Source organism: Ixodes scapularis, unplaced genomic scaffold (genome assembly GCF_016920785.2).
Source record: "Ixodes scapularis isolate PalLabHiFi unplaced genomic scaffold, ASM1692078v2 PGA_scaffold6__148_contigs__length_123643588, whole genome shotgun sequence".
Lineage (NCBI taxonomy): Eukaryota > Metazoa > Arthropoda > Arachnida > Ixodida > Ixodidae > Ixodes > Ixodes scapularis.
Window position 1 is genome coordinate 70,482,043 of NW_024609881.1, and position 17,280 is coordinate 70,499,322.

Below are 17,280 nucleotides of genomic sequence, written 5' to 3' on the forward strand. Positions count from 1 at the left end.
TAGATGTTATAGTATGGAAACTTTGGCACCTGGTTTGAACCGCTAGCGCTACATAGGGACAGAGAATGAGCGTTCGACGATCCCTAGTTATCTCGTACAATTCAAACTGCGAAGAAAGGAATTCCCTGGGTACGCAGTTCGCGTCGCCGACCCCGCGCGATAGACTCATTTCAGAGGTCCGTCGAGCAACATTGGCGATCACCATTTCATGGGCGGCACAAAGCGCGCGCGTGACTGAATCCGATTCCCGGCCGAACGCTGACGCGGCACTCGGTTTCCAATACGAGCCGAGCCGAGTTCCCGCGGGCGTGCCCAATACATGCTCCGAGTATGTGAGCGAGCGATGGAGGCGAGCTCGGATAATTGGCGCCAGCAGGTATACCCAGAGAGGGCGCGCATATTTTAGAAAAAAAAATAGTCTATTGTGCGTCAGGGACGGCGGGAGGCCGACCATTCTCTCCTCGAACACTGTAGTATCACAGCCGAGATGGCGTATCGCGGCGATCGGGGCCGCCTTGAGCAACACACTGCTCACAAAAGCGAGGCAAAACAAACAAACAAAAAAACAATCTTAGAGACACGTTTATACGAAGACGGTCATCGAGGGGAACGAACGTGTGTCGAGTTGACCCAGCGTTGAGGAGACGACAAACCCGAGGCCTAGGAACTTCAGGCTTCGTGCAGTATGTGCACTGTGTCAACTGATGTTATATGTTACATGGGAGTTTTGTGACTGTTCTCGTTTTGTGCCCCTCCTGAACTTGAAGAATGTTTTCATTTTAGATTTGACTTTGTAAACAAGGCCCTGTACGCGCGCTGCTGTCTTGGAGCTGGGGCCTTGTCAACCCGCACGTGCTGGAGCTTTTTGTCCCCAGCTACCATCCTTCCTGGTGAAAGAAAAATAAAGTGATTGATTGATTGATATAAGCGGGTAGAACCTTAGAGAGAGCAGGAAACGAGAGTGCGCGCGGACACGGCAGAACGCCGAGCTCTGGGTGGAACATGAAGGTAAGCTTCTGGAGGTGACATGACGCTGTAAGTGGAGGGACATGCCCCCCACGATGACCAAAACCGAGAGACGCTATTGGACGAAAAGGGGAGCTGACTCGGTGCCACCAACTACTGCTTTGCTCGCCCTCCGAGGACCCTCTCTTAAGGGAAGCTGAAACACTTCTTGAAAAAAACGAGTTAGAGGTGAATTCTGGCGTATTTTTATCCCGTGAATCTGAATATCACTTTTGTTTTCCCCGAAGATGCAACTAAAAGCGAGAAAAAGCGAAAAAACATTCGACCAGTCGTGACGTCATACTAGGATCTTCGGGCCTCCAAGCGCGTGTCGCTCGTGTGTTCAGAGCGTGCAACGGCAAGCTTGACAGGTATATTTCCCCGCACTGACACCAGTCGTGACGTCTCTTTCTGACCTTTCTGAAAATAGCAAGAGTGCGCGTGCATAGCTTTGACAGGCGCTGAAGATGCGCGAGAGCAGATATTCCGAACGCTCCTAGTGTGACGTCACGCCCCGGGAAGGAGGGGCTTCGGCGGTACTTTAAAAAATAATTTCTGAAGCCTCCGTGCACGAAATTGAAATATAATCTTGATATTCCTGATCCTGGAGGTAGAATGAAGGCCATCGAAATGTTTTTTCTCAAATAGAGAACCGCTTCAGTTTCCCTTTAGGCTGACCAAACAAGCGGTTGGCACCGAGTTAGCTCTCCTTTTCGTTTGGTCAGCCTGCAAAGTCCCTCCCGGGGGTGACCAAAGCAGCTGGTGGCGTCAAGTCAGCTCTCCTTTTCGCCCAACAGCGTCTCTTGGTTTTGGTCATCGTTGGGGGGCGTGTCCCTCCACGGCGTCATGTGGCATCCAGAAGCTTCCTACCTCCATGGGTTGGAACGATCAGCGGGTACAGACGCGAAGCTGCCTTTGTCCCCACCGGACTCGGTGAACGCGTTCGAACCCGAGCGCAAAACGCCGGACCCCGGCGTTCCGGGTTGTAACGGGTTTGACGAGCGCAGCGGAGACAAAGGCAGCCTTCGACTCCCCTACACTCCTCGAACGCGCAATGCCGGCGTCGGGCGCCGGCGTTGCGCCCGACGCCTGACGCTTCGGATGACCTGGATACCTTGGAAAGTAAAACACCGACGGGCGCGTCCCAACAACACGACGCACGAAGGCTCGGGTATCGGACAACTACCGAACCTTATCTCGGACGAGTACACGGCCTACCAAACTGACCGCTTTGTGACGCCACTTTAGTTCAGTCGACTCTCTACTAAACGCTGACCCATCGTGGAAGATCGACTGGTCCGTAAACGGTGGCCTCCGGTCGATTAATCTAGGAACGCTCGGTCCACTAATCGTTGAGAAGATTGATCTTGCCGCAAACGTAAGCGAATCTTCTCTTGCAGCTTGCCCTTATCTCCGCTATCTCTCGGTGACTGATGATGTACTCGGACGAGATGAAGTGGAGAAGACGACTTTGGCAGTGCAGCGACAGACACAGAGCTTGCAACGAGGCATCCGACCTGCTCGCACTCATTTTTAAACAATAATTTAAAAAAAAAAAAAAAAACATTTTTTGTTTTATTTTGCTTTTTGTCTTTGCGAGGGGAATGTTTTTGACCGACGTACTACTGCTCGAAGAGCTTAAGGCGTCCGATCTGCATATATATATGTTCTCGTTTTCTTATCACTATATCCTATTACTCTGGCCTCAGTAAAGCAGAAACGGCGCTGAAGTGCGACGATATATAGTCCAGTTATCTCGTGACGAAAGGTAGCTGAGGGAACGTCCGAACGTGACATCATTACCGCGCAGACGAGTGGATTGGTCAAAATACTTTTTGTTCTCTCCGTTTTCTTTTTTTTTTTTTTTTTTTTTTTCTATTTGCGAGAAGCAGATTTCTAAGACGGCGGCTTCTGCTATCTCACCTGACGTCCGGACCCAGCCGACGTTACTACGAGCTGATTGATGGAAGCCAATAAAATAGTGCCAAAAGTGCGTCCTCACGGTTGCCGCTGGGATAAGCGTGCCAAATAACACCGAGCCTTGTTTGTCCCATTAGGCCAAAAAGCGGCAGGGTTCTGCCCGAAAGCTGGTCACACCCGTATACGTCATCGAGCGACCGCGTCAGAAATAAAACACAAAGAAAAGCACAGCAACGCAGATGTTTCGTCACGGAAGCCGACGGGGACGCTCAAGGTCAAAGCGGACGCGCCTCAGAAATAAAACACAAAGAAAGGCACAGTGGGCGAGACAGCACTGCAACGATGCGGCCACGGGCCACGGCTAAACCAGTTCTTGTTTGCTATCCAGGTCCTAGCATCCTGGACCGTGTGGCCCGTCAACGAATGCGGGGAATCATCGCGTGACAGTCATCGCATTTTCAACGCAACGTCCTTTAAGAACTACGCCAATGACAGCGAGCTCCCGTGTGTTTTGGCGGCCGCTGGAACATTTCCGCCGGTGTTATCTACAACCTTGTATGAAGCACCAGCGTCATCGACAGGGGCAAAGTTTTCCTTGCCCTGACCCTTTCGTCATCGTACTCAGTTGGCGAGACAGGAGTGCAACGATGCGGCCACGGCTAAACCAGCTCTTGTTTGCTATCCAGGTTGGTAAAACTCCTTCCTTCACTAGTGTGAAAAGCATTTCTGTCTTGTCTTGTAGTGCTGCCTCGCCCGGGAGCTTTATTGGAGTGCGTTGCCGCCTGTTTTGATTCACTCTGCTTCATCGTTCTTCTTTTGAGCGAAGATCTGGAACTCAACCCTGGCCCGCTGACGGAAGTTCAGTTGGCAGCGATCCTTGAAGGCCAGAAGACGCTAAACAACAGCATATCAGAAATTAAAAATAAACTTGACGAACACATTAGACAATTCAGAAGCAAGGCTATCCTCAATTGAAACTAAAGTTGAGTGTCTCTCAAAATTAGAGCCTGACCTTAAGAGATGAGAGAATTATGTCCATCATTTAGGAAGAAACGTCACTGCGATGGCTGCAAGGGTTGACACCCTTGAAAACCGGAGCCGGCATAACAACCTCATTGTTTACGGTGTGGCGGAAGACTCCACTGAATCACCCGTTTCGTTGAAGCAGAAAGTGGTTACCTTTCGGTAACCACTTTCTGGTTCGAGAACGCGCCTCAGAAATAAAACACAAAGAAAAGCAGAGCAACGCGGATGTTTCGTCACCGAAGCCGTCGTGAAGCCGGTGGGATTCGCCGCGCCTGCGCAGTGGGGAGCGGGATGTCAGCGCCGGAGGGCCGTGTGAAAAAGGGAGACGTGGCGCGCTTCTTGTAGGAATGCGAAAGCATTCCTACACATAAGCAATCTTAAGTGTCTCTGCCGAATTTTTTTTCCTCCGTTTTGTGACTTTGCTTGACAGACAGGACAGAGAGTCCGGTTCGAGTGCAAGTGCAAGCTGACGTACTTCAATGTACACCTTAAACCTAAATGGTCCGACTACGTATGCTATGACCCGGGCAATCATTAATTACATCACCACGCGTTTTTTTTTTTCTTTTTCTGAGTTTTTCTTTCTTTCTATCCCTATTCCGGTGATCATTTTCCTCGTGTGTTTCGGCTGCCGGCATCATAATACGGGGACAGAACTTGTTTTCATAAGTATAAGTGCGAGAAAAATAAACAACATAAAAGCGCACGAATGTCTCCAATAAACCGAGAACTTACGTATGACATATGCTTTCGTCGTAATTTCTGGTATGTGTTTGGACCAACCATACGGGATTATATATTCCTCTTTTCAATAGCGATGTCTGCAAACGGACTGGCCAGGGATGCCACTAAATTCCCCCGATGTGTTTACGCTCGTTTTACAGGTAACGTCAAATGCGCCATTGCACGAGGCCCGTACCTGTGCGGCCCCTGGAAGCAACTGGTGGGCAAAGTACTCGCTCGTGGCACGTTTCTCGCGCTCGCGCACGGAAATGGTTGCCGGTGTTTATAAAGGCCCGTTCACACTATTGCGACCGAGTAAGACGGAAAGAGACCAGAACGATTTTGAAGCCTCTTGCGACTTCTTAGGACCGGATGCGCTGCAGCGGAGCTGGTCCTAAGAGATCGCAAGAGGTTTAAACACCGGTCGGGTCTCTCTCGCAAGAGTGTGAACGGGCCTTAAGAAACGCGAAGCACAACACTTTATCGGGGAGTTTTGTTGCTGCCACAGCCCCATATGCTCCCTGCTGGAGGGGTTACAATTCCAACTCTATAGTCCGTTGCAGCTCAAGAAGGTAGGGCGAGGGCAAGGGAGGCCGGGGAGGAGGAAGCAGACGGAACGATGAAGACAGGAAAAGGGTTTCTCCCTCTCTTGTCTCCAGCGTTCCGTCTGCTTCCTCCTCCCTGGCATTCCTTTCAATCTCCGTATACCTTCTCGAGTTGCAACGGATTCTAGTTGTGTCGTGCTCACTCATTGCTAATGTGTCACCCGATGAAGACAGATCGAAGGCTCTTATCTCTTACGCTCGGGGACCCTGAACGAAGAGAAAGGAGCCGTCGATCTGTGTCCATCGGGTCTTGAGCATCTGTGAGGGACCGCCTTTGGCCCGCGTTACTTTCCGGCAACCCCTTGCACCGACAGGGCACGAAGGAGCTTCAGTTTCTGCAAAGCAACCAGCAATTTCGATGGTACGCACTGCACATAAAAAAGGAAGCACTTTTACCAACTCGCACGATTCGGGCACTTGAAGGTGAATTCTTTCATGACACAAGCCAGTGCATATTGTATCTATGAACCAGCATATCTAACCTTAGAAATGTTTTTTTTTTGTTTTTTTTCGCTGGTTTACCGACCGCGGAGCAGCAAGACGACCAGCTAGTTAGCTCAAGCCCTGAGGACCAGTCCCAACTGGTGAACAGAGCCATGGCAGCGCGGGACCGTGGCATCCTGGACTGAGAAAGCCACCCACCTGGAAACGACCTGCGCAAGCTTTCGTCGACTCAGAATTCGATAAAGTTTATTCCTTCTCCTCTTTGCACTGCTTTAGTGACGGGCGAGAAATGAATCGGGTCAAGTGCAAATAAACCGATGCACATAAAAAAATGAAAGCCGTTTACAAATCCCTGTAACGCCGAATTGGAGCGCAGCTCTTGAGGAGGAGTAGGAAAGGGTACTGAGGGGGGTCACGTCACCTGCGGGTAGTCACGTGACCCCGGGGGGTCACGTGATCTCGGGGGAGGGGGGTCACGTGACCTCGGGGGGTCACGTGACCCCCTTCCCGGTTACGCCGACGCCGCTCAGGCTGGAAACGGGTCCCTAAGAGCTGCGCTCTAAAAAAAAAAAAAAAATATCACATATGATCGAGGGCAACGTTTGGGGCGTTTGACGTGGAATGACCCTACTGCTGATGCTCGTTGTACCCAGTCACAAGTGTATCTTTTGTCACGTGATCAAGCTCCCACCCCGCACGCGCGGAGAGCGGGGCGACCGATTCGTTCGCGAATGAACCAATCAACCGCCGAAAACGCGCATGACATGCCGGTGACTTTAGCGTGCACCCCCGGGCTTCCCACGCGCTTCAAGCCCTGCTAAACTCTACTGATTTAGTTGTTTTCATTAATTAACCTTTTGAAACGCTATGTACAGAAATAAGCACACCTAAAACCCTCGCTTTTTTTTTTTCGTGGGGGGGGGGGGGGGGGGATATTGCATCATGAGGCATTTTACCTATCTTATTGTATACTTTATGCCTGGCAACTAAAATTTGTAAAACAATATATTAGTGAAAAATTTCCTTCAAAAACAAAGATTGTGAAGAATTTTTTTTTTTTCACGGTAAATGGTGAGCGGCGTTTAAAAAGGTTAAAATTAGCCGGTGCAAGGATTAACCGATGTTCGCACAGCATAAACGTGACCAGTGCGTACGCTCTGCGGATGTTGGTTCTCCGCCAAACATCGCTGTCGCCTGGAAAGCGCACTCAACGGAGAAATCTATCCCCGTCCGCGAACGTACATCGAACGGCGAGAAAAATAGGCTTCAAACTTTTGCAGCATCTGCGTTCAAAAAAATATGTAAAACGTGTAGAAAAAAAAAAAAATTGCCAGAATTTATTATTTTAGTTTTTCTTCCCATGACGTTGAAATTGGCCCATTGCAAGCAAAAATTGGTAAATGGTTCATCCTTTCCAGTCATCCGGAAATCAATGGAGCTCAAAGACATTGCAGCCGCTCTCGCCTCGCCGGATTCCTTGCAAGCTACATAGGTCCTCGGACAGTATTCGACGCTTTCTGTCGTTATTCGTGCACCCTATGACCCAGCAATGGTCTCCCGATGACCGGGAGACTTTTGCCATCGAAGCCCGTGGCTCTAATTAAGTTTCCGAGTTTAGAACAGAAAAGAAAGCGCGAACCAAGTTCGGGCACTGCATACACCCAACACCGGCCAAGCCTCTCATCCGAGACTTTCACTCTTTCTGCACAACCAGCAAGGGGAAAAGCATCGGTAGCCCTTTCCCCTTTTCTCTCTCGCTCTCAAAATGGAGCTACCCACGATAAAACGGTCTATACGCACTATCTATGGGGAATGGTCGTTTATAACAATGACAAAAATATTTTGAGCAAAAAAAAAAAAATAATAATAATGATGCGAGAAAAAAAATAGCATATGTACGCCTATCGGGTAGCCCTGTTCCACGGCTACCCGATAGATGGCGCCAGTGTATTCTATTCTCTCGTCCAGAGCCATTTATTAGCGATGTGCGCGACCAAAAGCGTCGCTGCGATCAGCTCTCCACGATTGGCCAAACCATGGGCACATGAGCGTTGTCGGATTGTCAACTTCGACGGTGTTAGTTTCGGATTGCGATGGCTCTTAGCTTCCCCTGTGCTTTTTAAGCACACCACCGAACTCGTCGTCGCATCTGAAGGTAAGTAGCCAGGGTAACAACTGGTGACGTCAAGGCGAGGCAAATCCTAGTCGTGACGTCACAGATGGAAACCATACGAGGGCGCCACCTAAACATCTCGGCACCAATACTACTAAAAGAGGGTTAGGCCAATGGGCGGAGCTTGTTGCCCGGTAGAAGCAGCGGATTTCGCGATAACACAAATTCAGTGTACTGCACTTCAAAAAGAGCAAGCTCTGCTCGAAATGTCGAATAAAGCCTCTGATGCTGCTCACAATTTTTGCTACGTCTGATGCTCTCTTGGTGAAGAATTTCTTACTAACACTTTGGATCTTGTTTATTCCTGGGAAATCGCATAGAGTTTCTATGAATCAGAGATACAAAATGGCGGACGGAAGTAGTCATCCCCCAAATGTCAGACTACGCTGCTGCGGTTGCCAGGCTGTCAAAACCAGGCCAAACTCTCTCAGCATAAACGGCTCTGCTCTCGTCGTAAGAGATTTGAAGAGCTTTAAGGTACACGTGGTAATCAGTCGCAAGTGTGTGAACCAGGAAATGTGTCAAGCTGTGGGCCGCCATCTTTGTCCACCGGGCTGTGGAAGTCGTTTCGAGCATGCGCAGTAGTTTTCTTCCACGAAATATATACGAGACGGCGCGCATGCGACCACAGGCCAGCGATTCGGCAGTTTTCACGCGGGTGATAAGCGCCGGAAAGGCACCGCCGGCGCATAGCAGTCCGCGGTGTGTGCATTCGCGTCGCGCCTTCTTCCCACGGCCGACGCCGCCCCCTTTTCGGCGCCTGCGACGCGAGCAGCCGGGGAGTTATCGCCCACGCCATCAGGAGGCACGCCTCGAGGCGGAAGGCCACGGACCTACTTTCGATCGCGCAAGGCGGAAGGGGTCAAGTGGCCTCTTCTTCCGCGGAAGAAGCGTGTCGCTCCCGCGCTCTCTTGGATTGCAAAGCCCCAATCACCGAGTCAACCACCTCGAGCAGAGCGACCAGGTGGTCACGTGACCTGCCAGGGAGGGGGGTCACCGTACCCGATTATGCACCCCTTCCCCGCCGACTTCACACCTTAAATCGCGTATAGGGTCGGAAATAGCTGCCATGGCGCTGTTTGGAGGCTAAGAGGAAGTGTAGTAACGGAAGATCGATGCGAATTAACCCGAGACAGGGATTAAGGAAAACGAAAGATTAAAGACCCGCCCTACCGTAGTTAAAGGCAGCGGTAACGCAGAATGTGACCCCAGGTCAGCGGTTGTAGTGCACCGGCTAAATTTGTTATCTACAGCCAAGAGGCAGGTCACCCGTTGAAGCGTACTAGCATACAAGCAACAGAATCTCTCTAAACTTGCAGTGCCGAGCTAGATGCGATCGCAGCGCCGCCGTTCCTGGCATCGCTGTAACTCCGGTGCCACAAAGGCTGGAACGGATGATGCGAAAAACGACCGAACATACTGCGGAAACCGCAAACGAAATTCGGACGGCAGCTAGGCCCCCTCGTGCCCTTGTTGCGAAAATCGGAAACCATTCGAGAAATCTGGAGCGCCAGATATTTTTTTGCGGACGGAGCCTCCGATTTTTAGACGGCTCGGCGCGAGAAAACCCGGTGAAGCAAGCAGAAATCGTAAAGCATTACGATTTCCGTGCGGGGAAAAAATGCCTCATGTGGCTCGTCTTTCAAAAATCGTATACATTTTTTTTTTAAAGACGTTTTTGGTTGTAACTTGTCTTCCAGTTTTACCATCTATATCCTAGCGTAGATAAATGCGCAGCAGACGAGAGCCAGATCTGCTTCAGTTCCCCTTTTCCGCAGCCTTGGAAAGGGGTTAAATGACCGCTTATCTCGGGTTGCTCGACGCCTTAAGACACTTCAATGCTGCAGCCAAGACTACGGCCTTCACAAATTCACGACACGAACCTTGAACAAACCAAGATCGTTACCGAATCAATATCATGTTGTCTGCGTGCAGGGGCCAATTTAAGGGGGAAGGAAAGTGAAGGGGGGGGGGGGGGGGAGCTGTGTACCGTTTTTACCATAGAGTTATAATGTACGCTTGAGGTTCAAATGACGCTAGTGTGGGAAAATTAAAGCTGACAGCAACCAGTCAAATATTGAGTTCTGGAAATGCATTTCTATGGGAAAAAGTGAGTGCAATTTCTCCTTGCCCTCGATTATAACACAAAAATATCCCGAATAATTCGTACGCACTAGGTAGCTTGGAACATTTCTCAGTCAGGCAGACGAAATAATTGATCAGTGACGGCGTTCTTCTTTCCAATTCATCGCATTCAAAAGGGTGCTAAGACGACTTCATACTTGTATGTATGTGCACTGTACCGGACACTGTTAGCGCGAACACAACGTCGGCGCTTTTCAGGATGGGGTATTCGCGACTCCACCGACCTATAGGGGGCGCCACCACCAAACAAACATGGCGGCTGAGTCCAGGTCGCGGCGGCTCGGCCGGGCCGCCTGAACAGGTGGCGCGTTCAATTTAACAGATTTTCTTTTGTTTAATGCCCTATTTTATAGGCATTTGAACTGAGACGGTTAAGTGTAGCCGGTGCAGATAAATTTGCAAAGTATAGTTTTGTTTTGCTGGTGTTTTTTTGTTCTTTTCGTGTCAAACTTTCGTTTCGGAGATTTCGTTCAAAACCGAAACTATGGGCTCGGGATAGACGGTAATATACTAATCAGTTTGGATCATCTAAGGAAAGCGGCGATGACTATAGAATTGTTCCACAGAGAGTAACTTTTCAGCTAACTCGCATGCCTCGACCATGCGACTTATCTGTCCGCGAAATCGAGCTTTTGTGCGTATCCGCGTTTACGAAACAGCTCCAGTCGTCTGCTCGGTCAACAACACAGGCTGCAGGATAATTACGAAAATTAAGCAAGCGCTTCTTGAGCCAAAGACCATGTTAACCCGCCGGCGCCCCACTAAACAGCTGATACTCGTATTTCAATTCAGGTTTTAGTAGCAATCGGGAAGTCATTTTGACGAGCGGGTTATGTATTATATTACGTACATGGTCCCACTAGAGCGATATTAGTATATCCTTCGGGTTGAAATATGAGCTTAGTTGACTAGCTATTAGGTGAGCTGCTGAATAGAAGTATATTTGATAGACGGAGACATACTACTTAAACTCAGCCAAATGGTTCTACAGCCGGCAGCACGGAGACAAACTGAAGAGAGTCTTCATTGAAGATCCACGCAGAACCTCTCTGCATTGAACTTTGCTTCGACCAATGTAAACGTATATTGCTGCTGGCTTCGATGTCCTCGTAATATAAATATTGGAGGCGCGATAGGTCAAAATGCCGTGACAGCATCTAACGTTGCGAGACTTGTCTCCCACCTTTTGAAAACAGATAATTTCCCTCATTCATCATCTGCAGCGAGCAAGTTTTCCTGAATCAAGTAATTGCGAAATCAGTCCAACTCCTTCAGTGTGGTCCAGAGGCTTTTTCGGCGAAAAGCAGCCGAGATGAATAGCCAACGCACCGACCGGCGTGGGTGGCTCAACTTGAAGCTAACCGAACACAACCAAACTCAAGAAAAGCAGCTATCGAACCTTCCCATTCACTTGACTGCAACATTGATGTTCCCTCCAGTATCAGTTACTAAGCATTCGTCACTTTGAATGATATTCGAGGCAGAAAAAAAATTAAAAAGTTTTTCCTTTTGCACGCGACCGTGTGCTGTGGAGTAAACGGGCTTTCAAACACGTAATAGAAGAAAACAATCTACTGAGGCTTCACCACACTAATGATCACTCAGGCAAACTTAAGAAATATTCGGACCTCCGTCGAATTACACTGTTCGCCACCGCGCCGACAACGCGCGTCTCCGCGAAAGCCACCAGAGACGCGGAGGGGCGCGGAGCGACCTGGACCGGCTGGTTCCCGGTTTTCCCGCTTGGCGGCGTCCTTTTTGCTGGAGTCGCGGTGCCGAACAAACGAAGGACACCTGAAAAACCAAAAGAGAGGCAGGAACTACGCAGTAACACTGGATCAGTAACTCCCTGTGCATGTACGATCAAAAATAATTGAATGCCACGAAGTACAGCCCGATTTTCAATAAGCACTGCTTTATTCGTTCGGCTCTTCGAAGCTGCTTGTTACGTTCAAAGCGTCACCGGCACGCTCGAAATCTTAGAGAACAAGTGCCTCATAAAAGCTGGCCGGCATATAATATTTGCGTTTTGAATGTGTATAAACGCTCGTAACGATGCAAGACGGGTTCATTTTCATATAGTGACAGGACTGACATATTAGCCATTTTTAAGCGTCACCGGAAGGCTGCACGAGCCTTGAACACACTCTATATTCCTTTCTATTGTTATTCTGCTTAGCATCGTCACTCGTTCTTACACACTTGCTGGGGAACAGAGGTTTGGGCCCGAAATATAGCGAAATTAAACCGATCAAGAAACATCGTTCACCGATGAAGAACTAAAGCAATTACGCTTTCGCAATGTTAATAAAGATACATAGTATACTAGTCGGTAAGACCCAAATAACCAAAGTGTTCCATGTTGTTTTCCGGCGGAGAGGCAGAATGCACACGCTCTTTCCCAAACGAATGCACAGGAGCACCGCAAAAGTGGACTGGTTGCTGTCTGCTTCAATTTGCCTCCCGAAAGTCGCATAGACATTGTAGCGCCAGTTGAACCTCAAGCGTACATTATAATAACTTTATGGCTCTTACTAAGCCTCCCAAGCGCAATTTTTTTTTTTTTTTTATGGAGAAAAACCACATACACCATACCTTTTTAGGAAGAAATGTTCACTTCTTTTGTGTGTGTGAAATAGCAATTATTAGGTCAACGAAATAGATATCGGCAATGCTTCACCTGTGACATCGCATCCGTCTGTAACTTCATATCTCTCTATAGACTCCCTCCCCTTTGTTGCGAGGTTTGTTCTCTTGCATGCTTGGTACAGGATAACGATGCGTGTCTCGTTGCCAGACGACGGCGGCTTGGTTGTCTGCTTCCAGGAATTGGCTTCTGCGCGCTACCATCTTCGTCTGACGGGCTGTGGAAGGCCTTGTGAGCAAGCGCTGTAGCTCTGCTGAGCTACGGTCCAATCGGTGGCTACGGAGACCTTTTTTAGTGGCGCGGGAAAATTCAGCACTTAGGCTTTCTGATCTAGGAGGCGTTGTTATACACTCTAAAAAAAAAAAAAAAAAAAGTGTATTCTTACACTTTTTGTCCCATATAATACACCCCAAAACTTCAGTTCGATGCACAGTGCACTGACGTTGAGCCGACGGTGCCAACTTTCACGAGCGGCTTGATAGCCGAGTTGTACAACGTATTAAAATAGCTAATGCACGTATGACTCACTGCAAAAAAAAAAGTAATCGGGGTTTTTTTGGTCCTACTTTTTGTTACTACTATTTTGTAGTAGTACTATTTTGCCAGGCGATTTATTATGGTGCCACAAGATATACACAATCAATATTTTGCGAGCGTTACGTATATTTTTAATAAAGTAAAAAAAAAAACGCAACTGCTCGACACCAAAACTATACTGGGAGGGAACGGAGTTACCGAAGGTCACGTGGCTGTGCAACTTTTTTTTTTTTTCAATGAACGGAATTGCAGTTATTTAGAAAGACGAAAAAAATAGATATCATATTTATTTTTAATAATTTTAATATCGAGTATGTGCCTTCAATGACCGACGACTTCGATTATCTTTGGTGGTTGTGTCTAAACCACAGAAAACGGCATGTGACCACGGAGAAGAGAGTGAGCGTGACTCAAACCGGCCAGTTCGCGATAGGTGGTTTTCGGGCGAGAAGAAAACGAATTTCGAGCCGCAAATTGCGTTTTGTGTAGTTGGGCTCTCATATGTCATTCACAAATAAAAACATTAGCCAGCATTAAGGCCCGTACACACACTTGCAACCGAGTACGACCGAGAGAGACGAGACCTGTTGAAACCTCTTCAAATTTCTTAGGACGAGAGAACGCACTGGCACGCTGGCGCCATCTATGCGGTGACCCTGGAACAGCATTTCACAAGAGCGAAGGTTTTGCGGGATTTCAGAGGTCAAACGTGCCTAATACCTATAAGAAAGGCTCGTTTATAACGTTGACAAACGTTTTTCGAGCCAAGAAAGAAAGAATAATTCGCGAGAGAAATAGAAAATGTACCGGACCGCCAAGTTTACATTGCTACCCAATAGATGGCGCCAATGTGTCCTCTCGTCGTTCTAAGAGGTCGCAAGTGTGTGAACGGGTTTTTACGCTCTCGAGCGCCCTCCCCCCTCCCTCCCTCCCTCCCCCCCCCCCCCCCCCCCCTTATGTCTGACCAATGACGTCGGTGAAAGCTTATGACAGGCTGTTGTACCAAATTGAGAGACAGATTATTAGGGAAGTCGAGGCATTGCGGAAAGTACGAACAAAATTAATAAACTATCCAAAGTAAAAAGAAAAAAAAAGTTAAAAAGTAACGCATTGACAAAACAATCAGTTTTCGAAATATACATAGGAACTTTGAGAACAGTCACCTTACAAACAAGCATCACGTTGTCACAACACAATCCAAACACGTGCTGTGGCTAAAAAAATTAAATGTCTGCAACCTTCTAAACGCATGTGGTGAAGAGACTAAACAACTCCCAATTTTTGCAGAGCTTTTCTTTTCTTTTCTTTTTTGCGTTTTGTGTGTTATTGACGACCTTTCTATCCGAAACCCGCACCAAAATACAGAATGAAAAATACTTTTTTTTTTTTTTTTTTTAACTTTGTTTTATATGGCTGTTGCAAAGCGCATGAAGGTGCAGCTCAGACAATCGAGTCGCTGCCTTCGGAAAAGTAGAAGTATCAAAAGCCTTCGGAAAAGTCCCAAGCAAAACATAAAGTGAGAACGCCCATATGAGAGTGACGTCACGAAAAGGGCTTCCTCCTGATTGGTCGGCGCTGGGGATTAACCACCCAGCTGAAGCCTTGAAGCCGACGAAAGGGGGAAAGCTACGTAAATCGCGAGCGTTGACTTTCGCCGCATACCCATCAGGTTTTACGTCTAAACCATAAAAAAAAAAAAAAGAACGGCGGCTACTTTGTGGGAAAATTCGCGTCAACAGGGTGATGTCGTATGAATAATTCATCTACTGTTACTGAGGCGGGCAGACTCGACAAGTTGCGCTAAGTTTAGCCGTTTGAATGTTTGTCCTGCGTCGTCAACGATGCGATGTGGTTCCATTAAATTTTAAATAAACTGGCGAGAATTTTTTTTTAAATTTGTATTGATTTAAATTTTATACCCAAACGGAACCACCTTCTCTCACCATTTAGTGTCAATGCCACCAGTCGATTCGCTTAAAATTGTGAAAACAAACTATCTTCTTTATTGTTAATATGTAAAACTTCACTGCTCTTGGTTTCGTAAATATTTAGATTAGCCTTGTTTGTATCCTGCACTTATTCTCTTTTTGCCCTCTCTAAAGGGATGGTCCTGAAGCTACAGTGAAAAAATGAAAAATATAAATAAATATCATCCGTGACTTGTGCATTACGTGAGATCAGGGATGGGCAGTATTTCAAATACTTTGTATATTTTGCATTTGTAGTCAATCACAAATTGGGTAATGTACTTGACGTGTGTATTTAAATACTAAAACGTGGGTATTTCAAATACAATTGTAATTAAATACAATTTTGTGGGCGAAAATACATCCCTCAAATTTATTGTCACGACAATTCTTGTTTTTATGCATGTGGTTGTAAGATATAGTCTCCATCCTTTATTCGGCCATGGGGCTTTTTTTTTTTTTTTTTTTTTCTCCTCCGGCTTTATTTTAAAGGCACTGTCCAGAGCAGGAAGAAAACTACGTTCTGCACCGAATGCAGTGTCTCTCAATCAAGCACAAGCGTTTAGTGACTTTGTGATTACGGTGCTAGTCCAGGCAAAGAATAGTGACGAAATCGACGTTCACAGGCAGACTGGCTAAATAAGTGCCTGTGACAACTTGTGATGCTGTCCAGCCTGATTTCCATCCATATTTTTGCCTGGAACATTCTAAATGCGCGGGTCGTCCAGATTTTTGTAACTGGTGCGAGTTGCAACAATAAAAAATTCTCTATTTTTCACCTATTACGTCCAAGCTGATTACATTTTTTTTTTTTTTTGTGATTATATTTCTACTACGTTACTAGAGCCTCGCACACTAACTCCCGAGGGTGGGATGCTAAATTAAGATGAGATACCCAGAAACCCATTGCAGGTGCCCTGAAGTCGCTGACGCAAATTTTGAGGAATGTATTTGGGAAAGTATTTGGGAGGAGACCAAATACATTTGGTTGTATTTGTATCTTGTACTTAAATGCTTTTTCGGAATTATAATTAGATTTGTAATTAAATACATTTTTTCCGGAGTATTTTGTATTTGTATTTCGATACATATTTGCATGTATTTTGCCCATCCCTGCGTGAGATAACGCAAACAGAGCAGTACTTTTGGATTAAATGTTTGGCGCCTGCTTTTATTACGTTCAAATTTTAACATTTCGCACTGTAATGCCGTACTATTTGTTGTACTACTTTGCCGTACTATTTATTAGTAGTACTACTTTGCCGTACTATTTATTGTAGCGACAGTGTCACCTCCGCATTATTATTTTTTTTTTTTTTGACAATACTATGAACAAGAAAACAAAAAAAAGCAAAACAATCTGGCTTGTTTTGGCGTTTCGCTCGCTATCAACGTTGGCACCCGAAACAGGCTGCCTCGGGGTGGCGAAACCAGGAAAGATGCATAATTATGAACCGCCCGCCCAACCGTGTCAATGTCATCAGCGCCCGTAGGTACACGGAATGCCCAAGTGATCGTGCCCAGGGGAGTTAGGCTTATCGGAAATCCCCGATGAAACGCTAGCGAGGCACAGGAGAAAAGAGGTCTTCCGTCCGAACTCACCGGTCTCGTAGCACTCTTGAAGTCCATCGCTGAAGCTGCTCGTGCTTGAAATCCTCGACTTGGAGGTCTGTTCCGGGGAGTCACCGTCGGACTTCATGGTTCCGAACAACCACTGACCGGGGAAAGTCGATCAGCCGTTGGATCCAGGCGCTGGCTTGTCGCGATGATTTGATTGAGCTAATAGAACTGAGGCCGTCCTAGAACTTGCCACAACACGCATGATTCGGAGAATCCTGAGCGATCAACAGAACTAATTGGCATCCTGGTACCGAAGGCTTTTTGGCATCATTTAAAAGAAAAACAAATCGCATAACTGGGACACAGCTTGCAATCGCGAGCAGACGGTTACATTTTGTGCGCTTATTCCCTAGATTTTTTTTTTTTTTTCGGTTTGTTTAACAGGGTGTCCAGACTGGAAACTTGTTTTTATGTCCGCCAACTATGTTTAGCGATTTCAATTACTTACACTAAATGAAAGAAAACAAT

At 47.2% G+C, this 17,280-nt stretch overlaps 1 protein-coding gene across 1 annotated transcript in view; it reads right to left on the bottom strand.

The window, feature by feature from the left end:
• LOC8026970 (cerebellar degeneration-related protein 2-like) overlaps window positions 1–17,182 on the bottom strand; it is a 152,368-nt gene extending 135,186 nt beyond the window's left edge. Inside the window, exon 1 of the mRNA XM_029977598.4 lies at window positions 16,795–17,182. Coding sequence (XP_029833458.3) covers window positions 16,795–16,891 — 97 coding nt within the window. The 5' untranslated portion in view covers window positions 16,892–17,182. The remainder of the gene's footprint in view (window positions 1–16,794) is intronic.
• Between the last annotated feature and the right edge of the window lie 98 nt (window positions 17,183–17,280).